A 17977-nucleotide genomic window follows, 5' to 3' on the forward strand; every position below is an offset into this window, starting at 1 on the left:
ACTTGGGGACAACAGGCAGTGTGTTTGCAGTGTGAGTCACACTGTGTATTTACATCTGCACAGAGCAAAGTTCCTACTGAGTTTGGTAATATTTAACAGGACAGTTTTGGGTGACATAGTTTAGCACTGGGCAGGAGGATGCAGTAGCGTTGTTGACATGTGTCGACTGTATGTAACTCTCCCTGCTGATCCACAGAGACGCCGGACTGAGGTGAGTGAGACAATCATGACAAGTTTTACAGTTATTTACCAACTTAAAACTACAACTTGACCTGAGCAGTAATTTTACCCTGAAGATGCTGTTTTCTCAGTGGTTCCCTAAACATGTAATCATCCTCTGACATGGAAATATTGCATGTTGTGATCAGAGACAACAAGATGTTAACTAATAGGATTACTGTGCACTTAGTGACCACAGAAACAAGTGCAAAGCAAACAGAAGATGATGCATGTTGCATACAATGACTTCTACAAGCATGAATTAAAATCTGAATTTGAATCCAGGCCACTGGACAATGCCATGTTTTTCAGGTATTTAGTCTTAAAACAAGAACTGGACAAATGAAATGATCTGATGATGACAATCACAAATAACCTCAGGGTGACTTCATGCTCTGGGAACAATGAGTGTCTGCACAAAAGTCTCTGCCAATCTTTCAAATAGATGCTGAGATATTCATAGAATATGTAAAAACCTTTTCCTGCTGGTGGCACTAGAGGAAAAGTCACAGGATCACCAAATTTAATAGCAGTCACCTCCAGGGTACCATGCACTAAATTTTATGGCAATCCATCCAATAGTTGTTGAGAAATTTCAGTTTGGAGGAACAAATATACGGACATCATCCAGCTTCAGTTTATGTAACAACCAAATGCTTTTTCGTTTCAGGTCCATTCAGCTTCTAACAATGAATTGACTCATTAAACATGGACATCTTTCCCCTGTTAGTGCTGCTCCTGACATGCAGGATTCAAGGTGAGAGTTCAGCTCAAAGCAAACAGCAGCCTGTTTGACTGAAAGTGCGTGGCAGAGGCCAGTACTGTGCTTTTACATTCACTGCCGTGGCGCTTAATGGTGGCACCCTTCAAATTAAACCCACAGACAGTCTAATTAGAGGGTCTAATGATCTATCTGCACTTTATAATTAATTTCCTTCAAAATGGCTGCCTATCTAGTTAACAGTAAGATGTTGCCAGTGGTCAGGGGACTTCAGAGTCACTGGCTCATGGTCCCAAAAGGACCATGTACAAATTATGCTCATTAGTCTGCCATTCTCTGATTGCAATGAAAAGAATTAGCCATATAGGCTGGCCTACATATTTCTCAGACCTAATTTCCTAAATGATGCATAATTTATGACTCTGCATTCTGGCTGTAGAAGGTAATGCAGTTTGCTCACCACAAACAAGTTATACATCAGCTTAAACGCTGTGGTGAAAACCTGTTATTTTCATATCGCTATTAATATCAATTGCTTTTCTCCTTCATTTGTCAGCAACGGAAAGCCACAAATAAGCTGGAATTCAATTGGGGATGTGTGCATTCATGTGCCGCTGTGTGTCTGTGTGATGGGTGGTGCTTGTAGACAAACTGAAGAGCAGGCCCTAACTGTGCACAGCGACTTATGGATGGTTCCTCATACAGTCATGTCATCTATTTAAACCCTAATCATGTTATCCTTGTAGGTTTATCAAACTCTGCTGGTAAAATGTTGATTTTGCAGAATGATGCAGTGGCCTATTACTGGCAGCCACAAATGAATTTGCACTGTTGAGTTTTGCCAGTATTTCTTCCCTAAAGTCTATTTGCTCTTATTCTTCCTGTTGACTAAATCACCAATCTCCACTTGGACAACCACAGTAAAAACAGATTTAAGGACTCAGGCTGTTCTTTTTTTCTTTTTCTCTATTGCACAAAGGCCAACATTTTCCTTTGTTTGATGTATTCTCTTCTCTTTTCTCATCTCTTTACTCAATCTCTCTAGTGTCCTGAATGTTCACGCTGGATTCTGTATCAGGGCAACATTTAGAATTATGCACCAATTAATGACTCACATTTGACTCTGAATTGTTCATTGCTTCTGTTTATTGAATGAACTGAGTGAAAGCAGTGGGTTTTTGGACACGCACACTGTTTCTAATAAAAGTGGATCAGCTGTGGTCCAGCTGTTAGTCGGACTTTAGAGTTGCTGCTGGTAACTTCTGTTGGATTGCAGTTTGCATTTGTCCAAAAAACATGCTGCCAAAAAAAAAATTAGGTTACACAGTTACCATCGTCTGCACAGTGTGTTTATATTTTCATTCTGTATGTATGTTTGAATTGAAACGTCAGCTCATTTATTAAAACCAGCATGCTGTATCTCAACTGTTCTCAGTGTGTCATTAATTGACTCAGACATTAAACTGAATATGCTATTTAATGACCGTGTCAATAAATGATACATACTTCTGTTTTGAATACTACAATACTGACAGAGCTTTTGTTGTCTTGTGTCTGTCTCTGTTTCTGACTTTAAGTAGCTGGAGCTCAGGTAAAGCTGTCACCTGAAACACTAACCGTCCTTCGAGGGGAGGAGGCGAGATTTACCTGCAGCACCACCACCAACCAGTGGACTGTTATTGTGTGGCTGCTGAATGGTACAGCAACGCTTACCATCTCAAAGATGCATGGTGTCCTGCCCTCCACCAACCCTAATGTGACCGCAGAGGAAATTCCCACCTCAAAAGGAGACAGCTGGGTGTTTGTCCTTAAGAGCACACAGTCGCACAACCAGGGACAAGTGACCTGCGACCTCCAGGGCATTGATAGGAAAACAGCTAACCTGTATGTGCAAGGTCTGTATGTGCATATTTGTAGAGAGAATCACAGGAGGTATTGTGTGCATGTGTGTGTGTTACCTTGACTCAGTTTATCAAGAACGCAGCAAAGAGCTGTCTATTTGTGCTACAAGAATTTACACACACAGACACACAGAAGCAGAAGCAAAGGAAACCAAGCAGATGGCAAAGTCAAAAGCACTGCAGAGTGACAGAGTGCAGAATCACACTCGATTTAACCTTGACAAGGCAAAAAACAAGATGTAAAAAAAGAGGTAAATTAAACAAGTTGTGTGACTGCTTTGATTCTGCCCACCTACACACTCCTCTCCTCGCCTCTACTAAAAAGTCATAAGGAACACAAAAAAACATAGTTTAGTATTTTGCCTCAGATTTCAATCTGCACCTTTTAAACGTTTTTGTTTTAATCTGTTTGAATTGAAAGATTCAAGAATGAAAATTAAACAGCTGAACTCGCTCGTGAGTGATCAGTCATAAGACGGTGAGAAATCTTTTGCACTTGTGTGGCAGTGCACAGTTGTCAGAGCATGTTTGATGGTCTCTGAGACATTTTTAATGGCAGTGTGGGTAGAGCCAGGGACAGAAATTGATTAGCCCTCAGATAGAAATACCAGGTGGAAAACCACTCCAAGCTAGTCAGACGGCCTCTCCTCTCCTCTCCTCTCCTCACCTGACCTCTCCTCTCCTCTCCTCAGCATTGTATGCAGATGCTTTGCCAAAAGGGGGTGTGCAGTGAGAGGAAGATGTGGCACATTGCTGGAGAGACTCAGGACTTGATAAGAATCAGTAATTCTCAGCAGTTCTGATGGAGTTCTAATCTCAAGCTTGAAAACACCGACTATGGTGTGAACAGGCATTTTACCAGACCAAAAGAACAGCATTATGCACTTAAAAAGACCTTTTGGATATTTTTTTCCTCATATAGGGGAATTGAATAAAATGCAGGATCAAACTGATTCATGCATTAGTGATTAAATATATTGTATAGAAACTGTTCTCACATTAAATCTGCATAGTAACAGAAAGTTACTACTACATATATATAAAGAGAGAGAGAGAGAGAGAGAGAGAGAGAGATGGTGTATGCTATAATTTGCATTCACTAATAGCTGATAGTACTGAGAAGATATTGACTACTTTACGACCCATTGATTTAGGATTTGCTTGGACCTGTGCTTCTCTTGACCTTATCATTCAGCTTATTTGCATCTACAGGAGGAACAATCTAAACTGAAAACTCAGCTAAATAAAAAATCAACATGAGAACATCTCCTCTGCGAAAAAGCAAGAAGAATCAAAACCAATGGCCCATCGCCTCCAATACATTATGGAGAGAGCCCCCATTGCTGCCAGTGCCACAAATCCCCACTGACATATGCAGCCATTAACAGTAGTGTATGGTGAATCAAGCCCTCCAGTTTGGAAGCGGAGGATCACTATGGCCTGACACAGCCTTTGAATTAATTGTGCATCCTGGCATGCCCAGTTAACAGTCAGCAACTCTGCCTGTGATTTGTGTGGTCCAGCCTCAAATATACTGTTGGAATAGAGCCATAAATCCAGACAGGGCTGGATGACTCTGTACGCCATCAGCCACACTCCCTGCTTTAATTGTCCAATATGAAGATGATGTAAATACGGCCGCACACTCCCTGCTTGCTTTCACTGCACCTTCTGTGCTTATTTCTCTTACTCGCTCACACAAACATTTCATTTGAGCAAATCAATATGGTTACATGTGCTGCTGAGTACAAACAGAATCTGCAGTGCAGGGTGGAGCTATTTGATAGAAACACAGAGGGGTAAACACGCCAGTGGTGATTTGCCTGTAGATGAATAGTACCCTCTTAAGTGGAATAAATTTACGCCCACATTTATAGTACATTTGTTAATGTGTATATTGTTCCTGTAACAAAAATGGCATTCACATACACAGAGACAAGTACAGTTGTCCCAAAAAGCAAGTAGTAATTTCTCCACTGAACACTGTTGCATTAACAATTCCTTAAATTAACGAACAACCTGCTACAAAATCTTCCCTACAGTGAGTAACAAACCTAATGAAACCTTATTTCAGGGATCACTTAGATTAGAGATTTAAGAGAAAATGCTGATGTTGTTTTTTTTCTGTTCAGATGTATCAGTCAGCCATGATCACCCTGAGCCCCAGATCACTCAGAGCAAATGAGGCTGCTGGTTCGTTGCCAACCTCTATTCGCTGGTGCTGAGAGCAGCTGGAGTTCACTCTCGAAAACCAGTTGCTGTAAGAGTTGATGACACCTTACCAGACATCAAATAAAAGCCCCGGGAGAAAAGGGGCAGCACATAACACACACCGAACATCTGAGGATTTGAACCTGAATCAACACAGACATGTCATTTGCGTAGACAGAGCGCAGAAGCTTCTGTAATTATCTTTCTGTCTATTGCAATCGTCTGTTGCACTCACCATCTTTCATTCTGCAAGACTTCACACAGGCCTGCAAGATACTGTATCTCCTAGGTGTACAGGAAAATAGCAGAAACATTTGTCAGGTAACTAAGACTTTGAGACACACTGTGAATCACAAGGGAAGAATGACAGCCACCTGTTGTATGTGAGCTGGCCAATTACGGTGATGCTCGTCTTTTCGTACAGATGTAAATGCAGCTACTAAGACTTTCAAAGAACACCGACAGTACGCACGTGTTGTACATACAGTCACATAAATAAGAACAAAGTGCATCAGTAATGTTTGTGAATTTTATTTTTGCAGAGAAAGGCAGTGTGGAAGTCTTTGGGGATGACAAGTTGGCCTTTAAAGGACAGCTGGTCCTGTTTGAATGCCAAGCAGCAGGATGGTTCCCTAAACCCACTCTGCAGTGGCAGGTGAATGACAAAAAGGTAAGTGCACTGTCATCAGACATGCTCATCATTATCCTCCTTATATTTAAACTTTTCTACACAGTGGGTCTGATGATATCACAAGGACGGGGTTAGAACTAGACGTTTGATAATATAATGGAAAGAAATCAAACCATTTACATCCTTTTAACTTAAAACTAAATGTATCAAATCTTTATATATTAAAAATTAAGGCATTACTAATAGGAACAAATACCACAGCCCCACACAGTAAGTTAATGTTCAGGGGCACCTTTAATTAATTTGAGGGCAGGGAATGGACCTTTTTTTACAGCGTGTACAGATTTGGCACATATGAACATCTACAGTGAAGATTTGTAAATTTACCATGAATCTGTTTGTCATTACACAATTGACTGTACAATGTAAACGTCCCCTATTAGCAAGCAGAATAGAGTGTGAATAATAATAATTTCTGCTCTCTGGAGGTGAACCAGGGTGAATACAACATCACCAGTGAAGAGTCAGGGAAGAGCTTCTTCACTGTGACCAGCAACCTCAGCGTGACGGCGGCAAAAAGCTCATATGTTGATTGTCTGGCCTCTGTGTCTGCCCTCCCCACGCCACTGAAGAGCAGTGTCCGTCTGACAGTGGGTACGACTGTAACACAGCTGTCATATATTATATTAAATAACAAACACACAGACTTGTCTCTCAGGTCTCCCTTTGTTCTGTCTGTGTACACTTTTAAAAATCTGCCTCTCTTTGCTTTTCATTTTATTCTTTCCCCCTTTTTCTTTGAGCATGTGAATTATCACTGAACATTATTATTGAAGAGGATAGTGGAATAGAAAGTAGCTGCATGAAATTCACAGCGTGAAACTGTAAATAAAAACAGGAAATCAAACAGAACTTTCTACACTGTGTCTGCAAATCTGTAATTGAGTTGCAATGTAACAGCACTGCGACAGCAGTTCTTTTTCCAAAATCAGTGACGGGACCTTCTCCCCTCAGTTGCAGAGGTGATGCAGGAAGAAGATGACTGCACAGTGCTGCTGGCGGTAACGTCCTGCCTCTCTGCTCTTTTGCTGCTCCTCCTGCTCTGCATCTGCACTGTCCTCTGTTACAGACGTAGGAGACAAGCAAGTAGGCACTTTTCTGTTCCTTAAATTGCTCTAGGTGTAAAACATATTACCACCCCCTGCACTTCTCCAGACCAGAAACTGTGATTAAAGTATAATGAAGAAGATAGGTGGTTACATGCTGTGACTACCCCGTGCTGGCCTTCACCAAGGGCACGCACTATTTTTTCTGACAGAACATTAGTTGTCAGCAGAAAGCTCCACTTCTCAGGAAACAGCAGCAGCACAGAGGTTAGAGAGGTACTGTATGCCTATGCAGGGCTGGTAGTTTGAATCATAAACTACTGGGAAATATGGAACAGGAAGCAGTAAACACTATGAATGATCACCTAGGACAAATAACCATGACCAAGGCAGAATTAATTTATCTACGTTTGTTAAAAAGAGGACCAGAAAGACATTCAGCTGGGGCCAAAGTGTGTAAGATAACTTTTAACCACTGTTGTATCGCATCTATTACACAGTGCACATTTTTTTCCCTTTAGTTCACCTTTTTATTAATAATTTATATTTTACTCTTTCTGTTTAACTGTAACTTTAATTTGAACTGTGTGCTAAACTTCCACCTCTTCAGTAGAACAAGCATCCTGTTGTCATATGAGTTAATGAAGGTGAAACAGGATGTTACAATAAGCAGGTTGCAATTTCAGTGAGCCTCCCTCTAATAAATAAAGTGACTGGTCCGGGGTTTATATGTAAACCTTATCAGTTACATCAATGAGACAGTCTGATAAAGGCCACTGAGATGTGAACAACAGTACAGTTGTTTGGTGGGAATGTAACGACCTTCAGCAGTTTGTTGCAGATGTTGGTAAAACACTTGTAATTTGTACCTCGGGGAACCAGAGGTCCTGAGTCACACCTGGCTTCTGCCAGACGAATATGTATGTGTGACTGAACTCAATCATAACAAAACATTAAGCTCTTCAATATTACCAATAACAATAACACCTCTTTCCTTGATGCCAGTCTGAGAATATGTTTGGCCTAACACATTCAGAATAACTAGTCCACCTACAGTATGTGGGTACCTTATTAGCTCACGTATGTGTGCCTTCTTATAATTACTTGACGTTCGAAAACCTTTTATTCTGCACACATTGTGAGTGAGGACACCAACTGAAAAGGTCTGGCAATAACGTTGTTTGTAATGCTACAAATGTTCTTTTTAGCTGAATTAATTTTATTGTCAAAAGCTACTGAGCATAAATCTCAAAATGTTGAACTGTTCCTTTAAAGGCAGCACTACCAATTCTTCACAGCCATCTACGTATTGCATGGTTGAGGAACTTCTATAAATCCATTAATAGGGGTTTTTAAATCACCACGCAGTGGGACAGTTTTACAGAAACTCTTCTAGAGCTAATAACCAAAGCCAGAATATTTTGTCATGTGTCCGGACTACTGACCTCTCCTAACACAGACGTTGATACTCTGGGTGGTTGTGAAAGTAAAATGCTGTAATGTAAAGTCCAGGAGAGTGGGACATCACCGAGATGTTTCTGGAGCGCCATCTCTGAGGGGATTGTCGTTGTAGCACAAGGAGGCAGACGAGCCTGTTTGTATGCGATAACAAAAGTTAGCCCTGAGTCGCACATTTAGAAGTCGTTGTAATCCCCGTGACTGATTCTGGACCACTGCAAATCATGACCATGTTTCAGAGCTAAGGGATTATCATAAAGCAGGTGTGACCTTTCTCGTCTTTATGTACCTGAAATGTCTGATACCTCCGTCACCACTGTCCTTGCTTCACCTTTAATGTAACATCTCCGAGCAAGTGAAATTGACTTCATAAGGGTTTATCACGTGTTGGAGGCTGTGGCATGCTTCCAAGTCACTGAGCTCTTCTTGGAGTAATCCACCTCAATGGGGAGTAATGCATAATTTGTAATTGTTAAAAAAAGAAAAAAGAGACAGGATTTAATACAGTTACCCTCAAAGACTTTGGCCAACACAACAGCAGGGATTTAAAGTATAATGACAATGGCAATTTCTCTCCCTGTAAAAGAAACTGTTTATATCTCTCCTGGGGCATAGACCATCTGCATCATTGTTATATTGTTGTGTTTTCACCGTGGCCAGGAGGACCTTTGGCAAAGACAAGCATGAAGCTGTGATACAAAACTCATTAACACTCAGCTCAGCTTTCACTGTTGAATTGCAAACTGACTGGAGGCTACGATATTAGTGCAGAACCCAAAACTAATAAACTGCAGGACATTTACAGCTTTCATATTGCTGTGGATGCATTGAACAAGCGCAACGGTGCTGTGGACAATGCAGTGAGAATAATAAAGCTAGCAGCTGACAGATAATAGTTGTGTAAACCTAATGTCTCCTTTTTTTTTACCTTTCAGAACCAGGGCCACAGGAGGCAATAAGGTAAGATTTAAAAACACTTTTCCTTGACTCTTTTTGCTTTAACAAGCATATTTTTTTTACTAAGGAAAAAACCTTGGAAAAATACCTTTAAGATCAACTTTCACTTTCTTGTGAAAGGAAGAAGCTGGCAATAATCTGTGACTGAAGCAAAGACATCCAGTATTTTACATAAGCTAAACTCTAAATGAATACTCAGCACAAATCTCAGTTAATACATACAATGTATTTCTGATAATGAATGAACTGGTTCTCATTATAAAAGCATTTTGAAGACAAGAATTTGAAATTAGCATTAAACAGCTATTACAAATTGTAACTTAATTTAGCTCAACACTGTCATTAGCTAGATATGTTACTTATCACAGTTGTCAGCATTTTTTTGTGCAGCTGAAATACATTTTATGGCATTTCCACTTGAGCTCACTGAACTTGAGTACTTTAGTTGGATAGAATATGGTGATGATGTTAATGTTTTGTAAAAACATTTCATGATGAAAACAGTCCAGGGGCCCCTTGTTATCCTGCAGTCTTGGAGTACATTGTCTGTTCACAACAGCATAACCTCCATGGCCCCGCTACGTCTCAGATAAAGGTTATATTTTCTTTTGCACCATTCATTTGGGCATTTTCAGGTTCGACCAATCAGTGAGCGGAAGAAACTCGGTTGCTGAGGCAACAGGGGGGAAGGTCAACCTGGCATACTCTAGCGAGGGCCCCACAGGTGAGAGGTGGACATATGTGTTGTATACTATGACAATATTAACCTCAAGCACAGCAATGCACATGACAGTGTAGAATCTGATGGTGCAGATAAATATTCCAGTTTAATATAATAAACTGTTCTGCAGGAACAAACATGCCTCAGCACATTGTTTATTTAATACACACCTCAGTGTCAGAGCTACTGAATGTCCTACGTCCTGCTACTTTGCTGAGGTCCACTATCAGTGTGTTCGTAGCTGATCAGAAGGGCTGCAAGGTTAGATCAGGCTAAATTGCTGTTTTTCACTCTGCAGATCAAGTTAACAGTGAGTTTATCACGGGAACTCGTAGCCAGATGGACTTTGTCAGCTTCCACAAGGTAAGCTAGAAGAAGTTAAAAAGATACAAAGAGATGGAGACAGAGATAGAGCAGGAGGTAGAGAGCGACTGGAGCTGAATAACGCAGTCAGTCATTCTGCAGCTGGAGCTTCCATGTTGATGGGAACATGAGAACTCAGCCGATGACTCAAATAATTTATTATGGCATGAAGCACAGATGTGGAATAACATGCGTTATGGTCATAGTGGGTAAATCCACATTTGTACAGCACTTCATGTTTGCATTATTAGCTTACAGGTCATTAGTTCACCATCATTGTGGTCTAACATATAAATATTAGGATGCTCTTCAGGTGTACATGCACATGCTGAGTTGACAGACACCTCACTGAGACACACACAGGCAATACAATAATATTTTGTTCTCTCTCTGTGCCATGTAAATACTGTCATTTCTCTGGTATGATCCTGACCTGTCACTATTGATGAGATAATTGTCCCTCGGAGGGTTTTCTGCAGACAACCTGAATTTTACTAATTGATTGTCACATTGATTCTGGATAACAACCTCTATTGACACATTGTGTAAGCCCCTTTGTGTCTAATAAAGAAAGGATGGACAGGTTTACAACTCCTGTATTAATGCTCTTACTCTGATGTATAGCAGCTCTGACTTGAGGTCACAAGTTCACTCTGATTCCCTGTCTTTGAAGTAATTAATCAGCTTTTTAAGTTTCGATTCAAGGATTAACTTGTCTTGAGATACTGTATGTGAAAGACAGTAACTTTGAAGCCTACATGGTCTACATAGTTCCCTTCTAGCTGTTTGGTATTGTAATGGGTAATTACCACATGTTATAAGTGGTTTAAGAAAAAGTGTAATTTCTTTTCCATTACTACATGAAATACTAAGAAGAATCTCAACTTTTACCCATCAACTCAACTAAGTACCTTGTAGTTGTGATTGTTTTACTACTGTTTGCATTCTCCAGGTCCCTGATGTTACATGTTCCGGCAACCAGTCTCTACACAGAGAGAGCAAAGCCCAGGTGTGTTTAGCAGAGGAAAACCCTAAGAACGTCAGGAGAATTACCACAGTTTAACCTCCATAACGTACACTATGTACAGTGAAGTGACTCACTTTGTATGATAAAGTTCCTGTAAAGCCAGAATCTCATGTGATCTTAAACTGAACAAATCCTCGAAAATGTAAATTAATTGAGTATATTATCAGTTTGTGTTTGTTTCATTAAATGTTAAATGTGTGTTTCTATATATTGTTGACTTTTAGTTACATAACAGAGCATAGCTTACAGACCAAGTCCAGATCAAGACTTTAGAAAGACGAGAACAAGTCGAAACCAAAACTAAAGCAAAGTGAGACTGAGTGAAGACTTGCAGGTGATTCCAGGGAAAATCTCACTCAGCTATCGCACTTTGACTAATATCCAGGATTTTACTACCGTCTCTGCTGGTTCTACTACTTACTATTCAGGTAAATTCTGAACAAATATATAAACAATATATTATCTTTTTTCTGTTTCACATCTATTCCTACTTTTCCAGTCATGGAAAGCAAATGGTTTTACAATACAGGATGGGTGATAAAGGTTGCAGTGTAAATTAGCACACTATGTGACTGGTGCCGCAATGAGAGCGACGTGGTGGCGAGGGCCTTGTGTAGTAATGCACAGATTTATCTCCGCATGGAGTGGGGGAAATAACATTTGCATTTCATAACAGTAAAGACTGAGGGGGGGAGTGGAGTGGTGAAGATGGAAGCATATAAATCTGTAAGGCGAGCTATAGTTTCATCAGCACTGTCGCTGCTGAAGGAGTTGACATACATTAAAAAAGGGAAATTGCTGTTGCTGCTATTGTTGGTGCCCAGAAAAAAAAAGGTGCCCTGAAAAAAACAAAAACCGAACTGAAGTCTGTTCCTGTAACCAACGGGGTAACATGATGCTGTGACTATTAGCTAAATATTTATGCATCATTTGCCACCTCCCACAAACTGCAGAGGCCTTGAAAGGAATGGCAAAGCCTGCAATCAGCAGCTCATGTGTTGTTAGGAACAGGAAATATGCTTTCATTTCACTGAAGGCCAGTGCACATTCTGATAGGATCCTTTCGCTTCATATTTGTTTGTTAGATGTGCTTCAGATTTTCCTCTGCTGCCAATCAGCCCGGGTCTGAGGAGCATAGTGTCTAAAACTCTTTACTGAAAACAAATGCATCCATCTGCAGGTTCTAAAAATGACTATTTTAACTAACTTGTATTTTGATTCCTAACCAGGATTCAAAATATCAATCCTGGGGGTTCAAGGATGACCTCCCTTACTGATTTGCTATGATACTAAGCTTGAGGAAGCCCTACCTTGGCTCTCCCGCATCATTCAGAAAGACAAATAGATTAAAGCTGAGGGAAGGATATACAAGCGTATTCAATAAACACACAGAAGTTGACATTTCACAGAAATCTCTCCTCAAATTGTCAATTACGTAGTGACAGCATGCATGCCTGCATTATTGAAAATAGCATGCTGACATAGTTTCCTGCTATTCTCTGTCGCCAGATGGCCGACACAGATCTTCACTTTGGAAAGCACATCTCACCAGTGAACGTGAGGAAAGTGTTTGTCCTCGCTCTTTCTCTCTCTCCCGCCACGCTTTCATTGTCGCTGCCTTCTGTTTTCTCAGATCAAACGCCTGGCATTGAGGCGGAAGGCTATTAAATAAATTAGCTTTCCTACAGTGGGCCTGACAACGACAAACGCAAAGTGAGAGACCTATTACATGACCTGCTTTGGTGTTTTATTTTCCAGCCTAACCTTAACCTTCCCCTTCCCTGGGGCTTACTTAGGATGCTCCATGGGTGTCGGTTACAATCTACAAAATTGTATGTTTGTCTCATTTTGACGCGTCTAAATCTCTCAGAGCCAGCAAGACCACAGCCAGCCAGCGTGTGTCTTTCCAACAGCAAGGTCACTCCCTTTCACCCCTCATAACTGTAACTATCTTTTGGAGTTCCTGTCCCTCATATGCTGTGCATCCTCCTTCTATATGTCAAAAATAGATCCTCCACACATATTGGTGCTGTTACACCACACGCACTCAAGTCTCCAGTGCCACTCTGGCTACCAGATACTTACGTCAGCTTGCAAACTTTTTCAGTCTGCAAGGGACCACCTGTCAGTACAGCAGGTATCTTCCTTCCTCCCCGTGTGCATCACAGGAAATTACAGAGTGGAACAGAACCATCAGAGACGGCGAGAGAGAAGTCTGCTGCTAGGGTGCAGCTCCCAAGCCACCTCAACAGTTTTCTGTTGGCAATTAGCGAGAAACCACTGCACTCTTTTTTGGTGTATGGATAAATAAATGGAAACTTTGACTAATGGCTCTCCGGAGTACAGCATGATATCTCCAGTGGCTTGTTATATTCTGCTTTCCACTTCCTGTAGTCACGGTCCATTAGCAGTCCAGTCACTACTCTGCTGTGGGAAGTGAAGATGCTGATCAGAGCAAAGATAATAAAACCACACATTTACAAATATTTACTATACAGAGTATTGTTGCTGTTTGTGTTTCAATCTTTGTCTGGCAGTTCTGAGTGTTCAAAATCAGGAGCATGTCCCCAGTCTCTTAATACTTTTCACACTTTCCTAATGTATCTGTAGCTCATAGTCCAAGACATACATCTTCAAAAATGGTTCATATAAAGTTTCATTTGTAATAAAGGTTAAATAGTTTTCTAAATGTTCTTATCATTTCTCAAACTGGAGGACATACCGGAGACTAGTTTTATGTTGGGTATTATGGGTATTATTATTCAATACCCATTTGCCAGTGCAGATATGTGTCTCACTTCTGTTCTGTAAAGTTGCATGACTGCATTTAACATACAAATACATTTTCATCACCAGCTAATTCACATTTCCAATAGATTTTTTCCCACTCAGCAGGACACCCGCCGAGAAACCAGCTATGGTCATTGGCAGCTTTATAGTGAGAAGTGTGAAGTTAGAGAGTCAAGCTGTCATAGTCAAACGTGTTCCTGGGGCCAGAGCAAGCAACACTGAATCATACTTGAAACTCTGAAGTAAAGATAGTCATTAATAAAGGAAAACTGTTATATACACAGGAGTTAATGACTCCCAGTTATGGAAAATGGAGGACACTGAAGTTAATGTGGGATTAGTATGTAACGTGAATAAAACAATGTCATCGTTGTCTCTGGATGCACGTGGCTGATCAGTGAGGTGGGCTATATAGCTGAATAGAAAAAGTTAGTGAATGTGGGAGAAAACCTGGTCTGAGTAGGAGAAACAGCATCCACCCCACATGAGATGGTCCAGCTCTCTTATCAAGAAATATGACCAAGTCTGACATAAAGGTATGATTCATGTTGACAATTCAGAGTGAAGCCCAGGATGCAGAGACACAGTCTTAAACGCCTTGCTGCAGTTTCCTCTGCAGCCTTCACAGCTGCAACACTATCCAAACCCCACAGAGACAGTGTCTGCTTCCCGACCACCAAAAGTAAACAAATTAAAATCAACACAAGAGGAGTGATTCATAAGAACCTAATAAAAATGAATATTACTCCTCTCATAAAACAAAAACTAATTAATCAAATGTGAATATTAGATCTCTCTCATCTAAATCCCTGTTAGTAAGTGATTCGATCAGTGTTTTGTCCCTGACTTTATAAACTAATTGTATCTGATTTAGTTCTTCGTACCAAGAAGATGTTAAACATAACCATGTAAATACTGCAGTTATTCACCATTAAACTCAATTATTACAGAATAAAATCACAACTCAAGCAAAGCTTACTTTGGTAGTTTAAAAACTGTAGATTAAAAGTCCTCACCTTATGTAAGCCAACACTAAAGATGCAGACGAGTTCTTTCTTGTCTTTCATTTTTGAATGCACGTGCGCTTCATCACCAGCTTCATATACATGTATACATTCATTAAAGCACAGTGAAATCCCCGGTGACACATTGAAGCTCTGTCACTTCAAAATGCCGCTGTGTTGGTTGATCTGAATGTAATGGGCCCTCTTGGCACTGGCTAGTAAACGGCTGATGCTTTGTTTGGGCTCTCAAGGGCCAGCACTCTTAGAACAGCACAGATGAATAACTTAACACCTCATGTCATTATTAAAAGCCAATGCTTTCAAGAGCATCGTGGCACAGGCCTCCTACTAATTTAAAGACCTGCAAAAGTACCCGTGCTCTATGTGTCTAGAGCCATTACTGGCAAGTGAGGTTAAAATCCTTGACACAACCTTGTTAGCAAAGGCTACTCTAAATTAGCCATTTAATGCAAGTCAGCAAGTGATTTTGCAGGCTAATCACCACAGTACACAGTCAAGAGCTGCTCAGTGGATGGTATTTAAAAAAGAGAAAATTAGATAATAGATAACAGTCACTTGTCTGCATGTGCAAATAGTCCGTCTAGCTTATTAACAGGTCTTTGCAGCAAGTGCAGCGGGTGTCAGGCGTGACTGTGGTGTGCAGCCTGGCTGAGCTGAGCAGTTCCTCTGCCCCAGAGGTATTTCCAGTCCCATCCAGCCGCTCTTCCTCCACACTGTGAGTGTGACTCACTGTGTTATGTTCTGTCTCATTTTCATATTTCATATTCTGGCTGGCCAACAATTAATGGTGTTAAAAATAAAAATGGAGGCATGTCCTTAGTGAGTAGAATTTTCTTTGATGGATTAAATGGTGTGGATTTAACATGTTGTTTGACATAGCAGTACATCGCATTATATAGATATCCACTGCTACCTTTCAACCTCCACAGGGGGCAGAGGAGAGTTGTAATAATAAATAAGTTGCTTAAAAGGCCTTTAAGAATACTGAAATGACTGGCCACAATGTGATGCATGGTTAACAAGGCAAAAGGAGGAAGCAAAGAGTCATACAAGTGCAGTACAATTTAACTGTCTGTCTGTCTTTTTTGCACATGGACACAGAGTCCTCAACTTTCTCCAAAAAGATTGCTGAAAATCTGGGCAAACTCTTTGAGCCCTCCCTTTTTCATGTGTCCCAACCTGGTCATCTGTCATGGCAGGGCTCCGGTGGCAACAATGTTGGCAGTGAGGGGTTAGCAGTTCAGCACGTCAGCGCTTTTGCAGACACATCCCCTGAAAGTGCTGTCCTGATAAATGATGTCCAGCTGTCTTCATATGGGAACCCAGAAAGACTTATGCACCAACTCTTTTGTAATAGAAAGCACTTCTTGTAAAACCCAGTACTGACAAATTGAACAGTGCCCTGGTAAAGAAATACAGGGGGCTTCTTTAATGCGTTATACACCGGGCAGGAAAGTTCAATCAGCTGACATATGCAAACTAAAAATGATGCTAAATACATAGTTGTCCAAACAATCAAGACAATGCAACATGAAAGACACTAAACCTCTGTCTGATTAGTTGTTGTTCAATTAGACGGGGATCACTGCAGGTCATAAAGTTTGGTCAGTTGACTTGTTTCTAACGTTGTAATGTTCCCTGATCTCACACTGATCGTCTGCGGCAACACACACTTTGTCAATAGCCTGAGATAATAAAGTTATTTCTATATTTAAGAGTAAAACAGTGCCTGCATGGTAATCATTATAAGTATATGAAATTGGATTTGCAACCTAAAATACAATATCTGGTGAAGACACTTTATTAATAAACGCTAGAGCTCACCCTCAAGCAAAGGCTTTTACAGCAAGTTTGCAAACAAGTGCAAGGTGTGTGTTAAATTTGTTAGAGTGAAAAATTAGCTGACCTTAAACAAAATCCGTCTGCCACTGCAATAATCTAAACTGCCATGAGTTATGCAGTGAGTGCATTTGTCATGCTGCTGCCATTGATTTGTGTGTTTTCAGTTAAATAGAGGGAACTGCTCAATTCTCCCCCTAATAGCCCAGAGGACATGTTAGTAAATTCAGGCTATGATTTGATCATTTAGGAGACTCGCAAAGCAAATCACAATGATTGAAGGAGCAGAAAAATGTCTCTTTTTGCTGCCATTAGTCTTCGTTTTAAAACTCTTGCACAGTGATCAGTCACATGGCTTTGGTTAAATGGCTTTTCAAATGATATTACATGTACATACATTATCAGTGGATTGGTGAAATGTTGAATCTGGGCATGTGGTGTCCAGGCAGAGGGCATAAGGGGATCATCTGAAGATGACAGCTGCGTCATTCGCTAAAATATCGCAGTGAACTAAGCTGTTCCAGCACGTTGTGATGAACTGAAAGCCTCTTACAAGACCAACTACATTCTCCACTTGGACTTTTTTTACCTGACACTGCAGTTCAAGAACCAAACATGCACAAATATTTGTACAGCGAAATTCAGCAATGTCCTCTTACCGCTGCTACTTTGTGTGCCTCAAATTATAGTGTCTAATTGTGTGATTTGGTTGGCAGCTGTACTGTGATAGACAAACGTGTTCTCTAGGGTATAACTCTACCCCTGAGCCTCTTTACCATATTCACCTTAACAAACACTCTTCTCATGTAATCCTCTGTGTTCCCTGTGACACCTTCGTGTGTCATTACGGAATCAGTAAAGTTCCTGGTTTGGGAGTCATGAATCACAGGACTCCAGTGCTCCTCAATGCTCATGCAGCACAGCAGTATCTCGTATCAGCCATCTCACTGGAAGCAGAGCTGATCCATGAAATTAAAGAAACAACTCAATGTGTATGTTTAGACCGTA

At 40.7% G+C, this 17977-nt stretch overlaps 1 protein-coding gene across 3 annotated transcripts; it reads left to right on the forward strand.

The window, feature by feature from the left end:
• Positions 1 to 139: 139 nt before the first annotated feature.
• Positions 140 to 11983, forward strand: igsf5b (immunoglobulin superfamily, member 5b). Of its 3 annotated transcripts, none has more exons than XM_026341979.1 (10): positions 140 to 211; positions 890 to 976; positions 2518 to 2835; positions 5595 to 5722; positions 6172 to 6337; positions 6698 to 6829; positions 9183 to 9207; positions 9840 to 9928; positions 10224 to 10288; positions 11241 to 11983. In XM_026341979.1, exons 2-10 carry the CDS (start codon positions 928 to 930, stop codon positions 11349 to 11351), a joined length of 1083 nt encoding a protein of 360 aa, XP_026197764.1. In that variant the 5' UTR covers positions 140 to 211; positions 890 to 927; the 3' UTR covers positions 11352 to 11983. The 3 variants fall into 3 exon arrangements, with proteins under 3 accessions (XP_026197764.1, XP_026197773.1, XP_026197781.1); XM_026341988.1 differs by having other exon boundaries at positions 2521 to 2835; XM_026341996.1 differs by lacking the exon at positions 10224 to 10288 and having other exon boundaries at positions 11241 to 11322.
• Positions 11984 to 17977: the final 5994 nt, after the last annotated feature.

Source organism: Anabas testudineus, chromosome 13, assembly GCF_900324465.2.
Source record: "Anabas testudineus chromosome 13, fAnaTes1.2, whole genome shotgun sequence".
NCBI classification, from domain to species: Eukaryota; Metazoa; Chordata; class Actinopteri; order Anabantiformes; family Anabantidae; genus Anabas; species Anabas testudineus.

Bases quoted from the DNA above. Each gene is read 5' to 3' on its own strand.
- igsf5b (XM_026341979.1), top strand. From the start codon at position 928: ATGGACATCTTTCCCCTGTTAGTGCTGCTCCTGACATGCAGGATTCAA. The intron at 2,836-5,594 runs GTCTGTATGTGC...TTATTTTTGCAG, and splicing joins AGCTAACCTGTATGTGCAAG to AGAAAGGCAGTGTGGAAGTC. The intron at 6,338-6,697 runs GTACGACTGTAA...TTCTCCCCTCAG, and splicing joins CAGTGTCCGTCTGACAGTGG to TTGCAGAGGTGATGCAGGAA.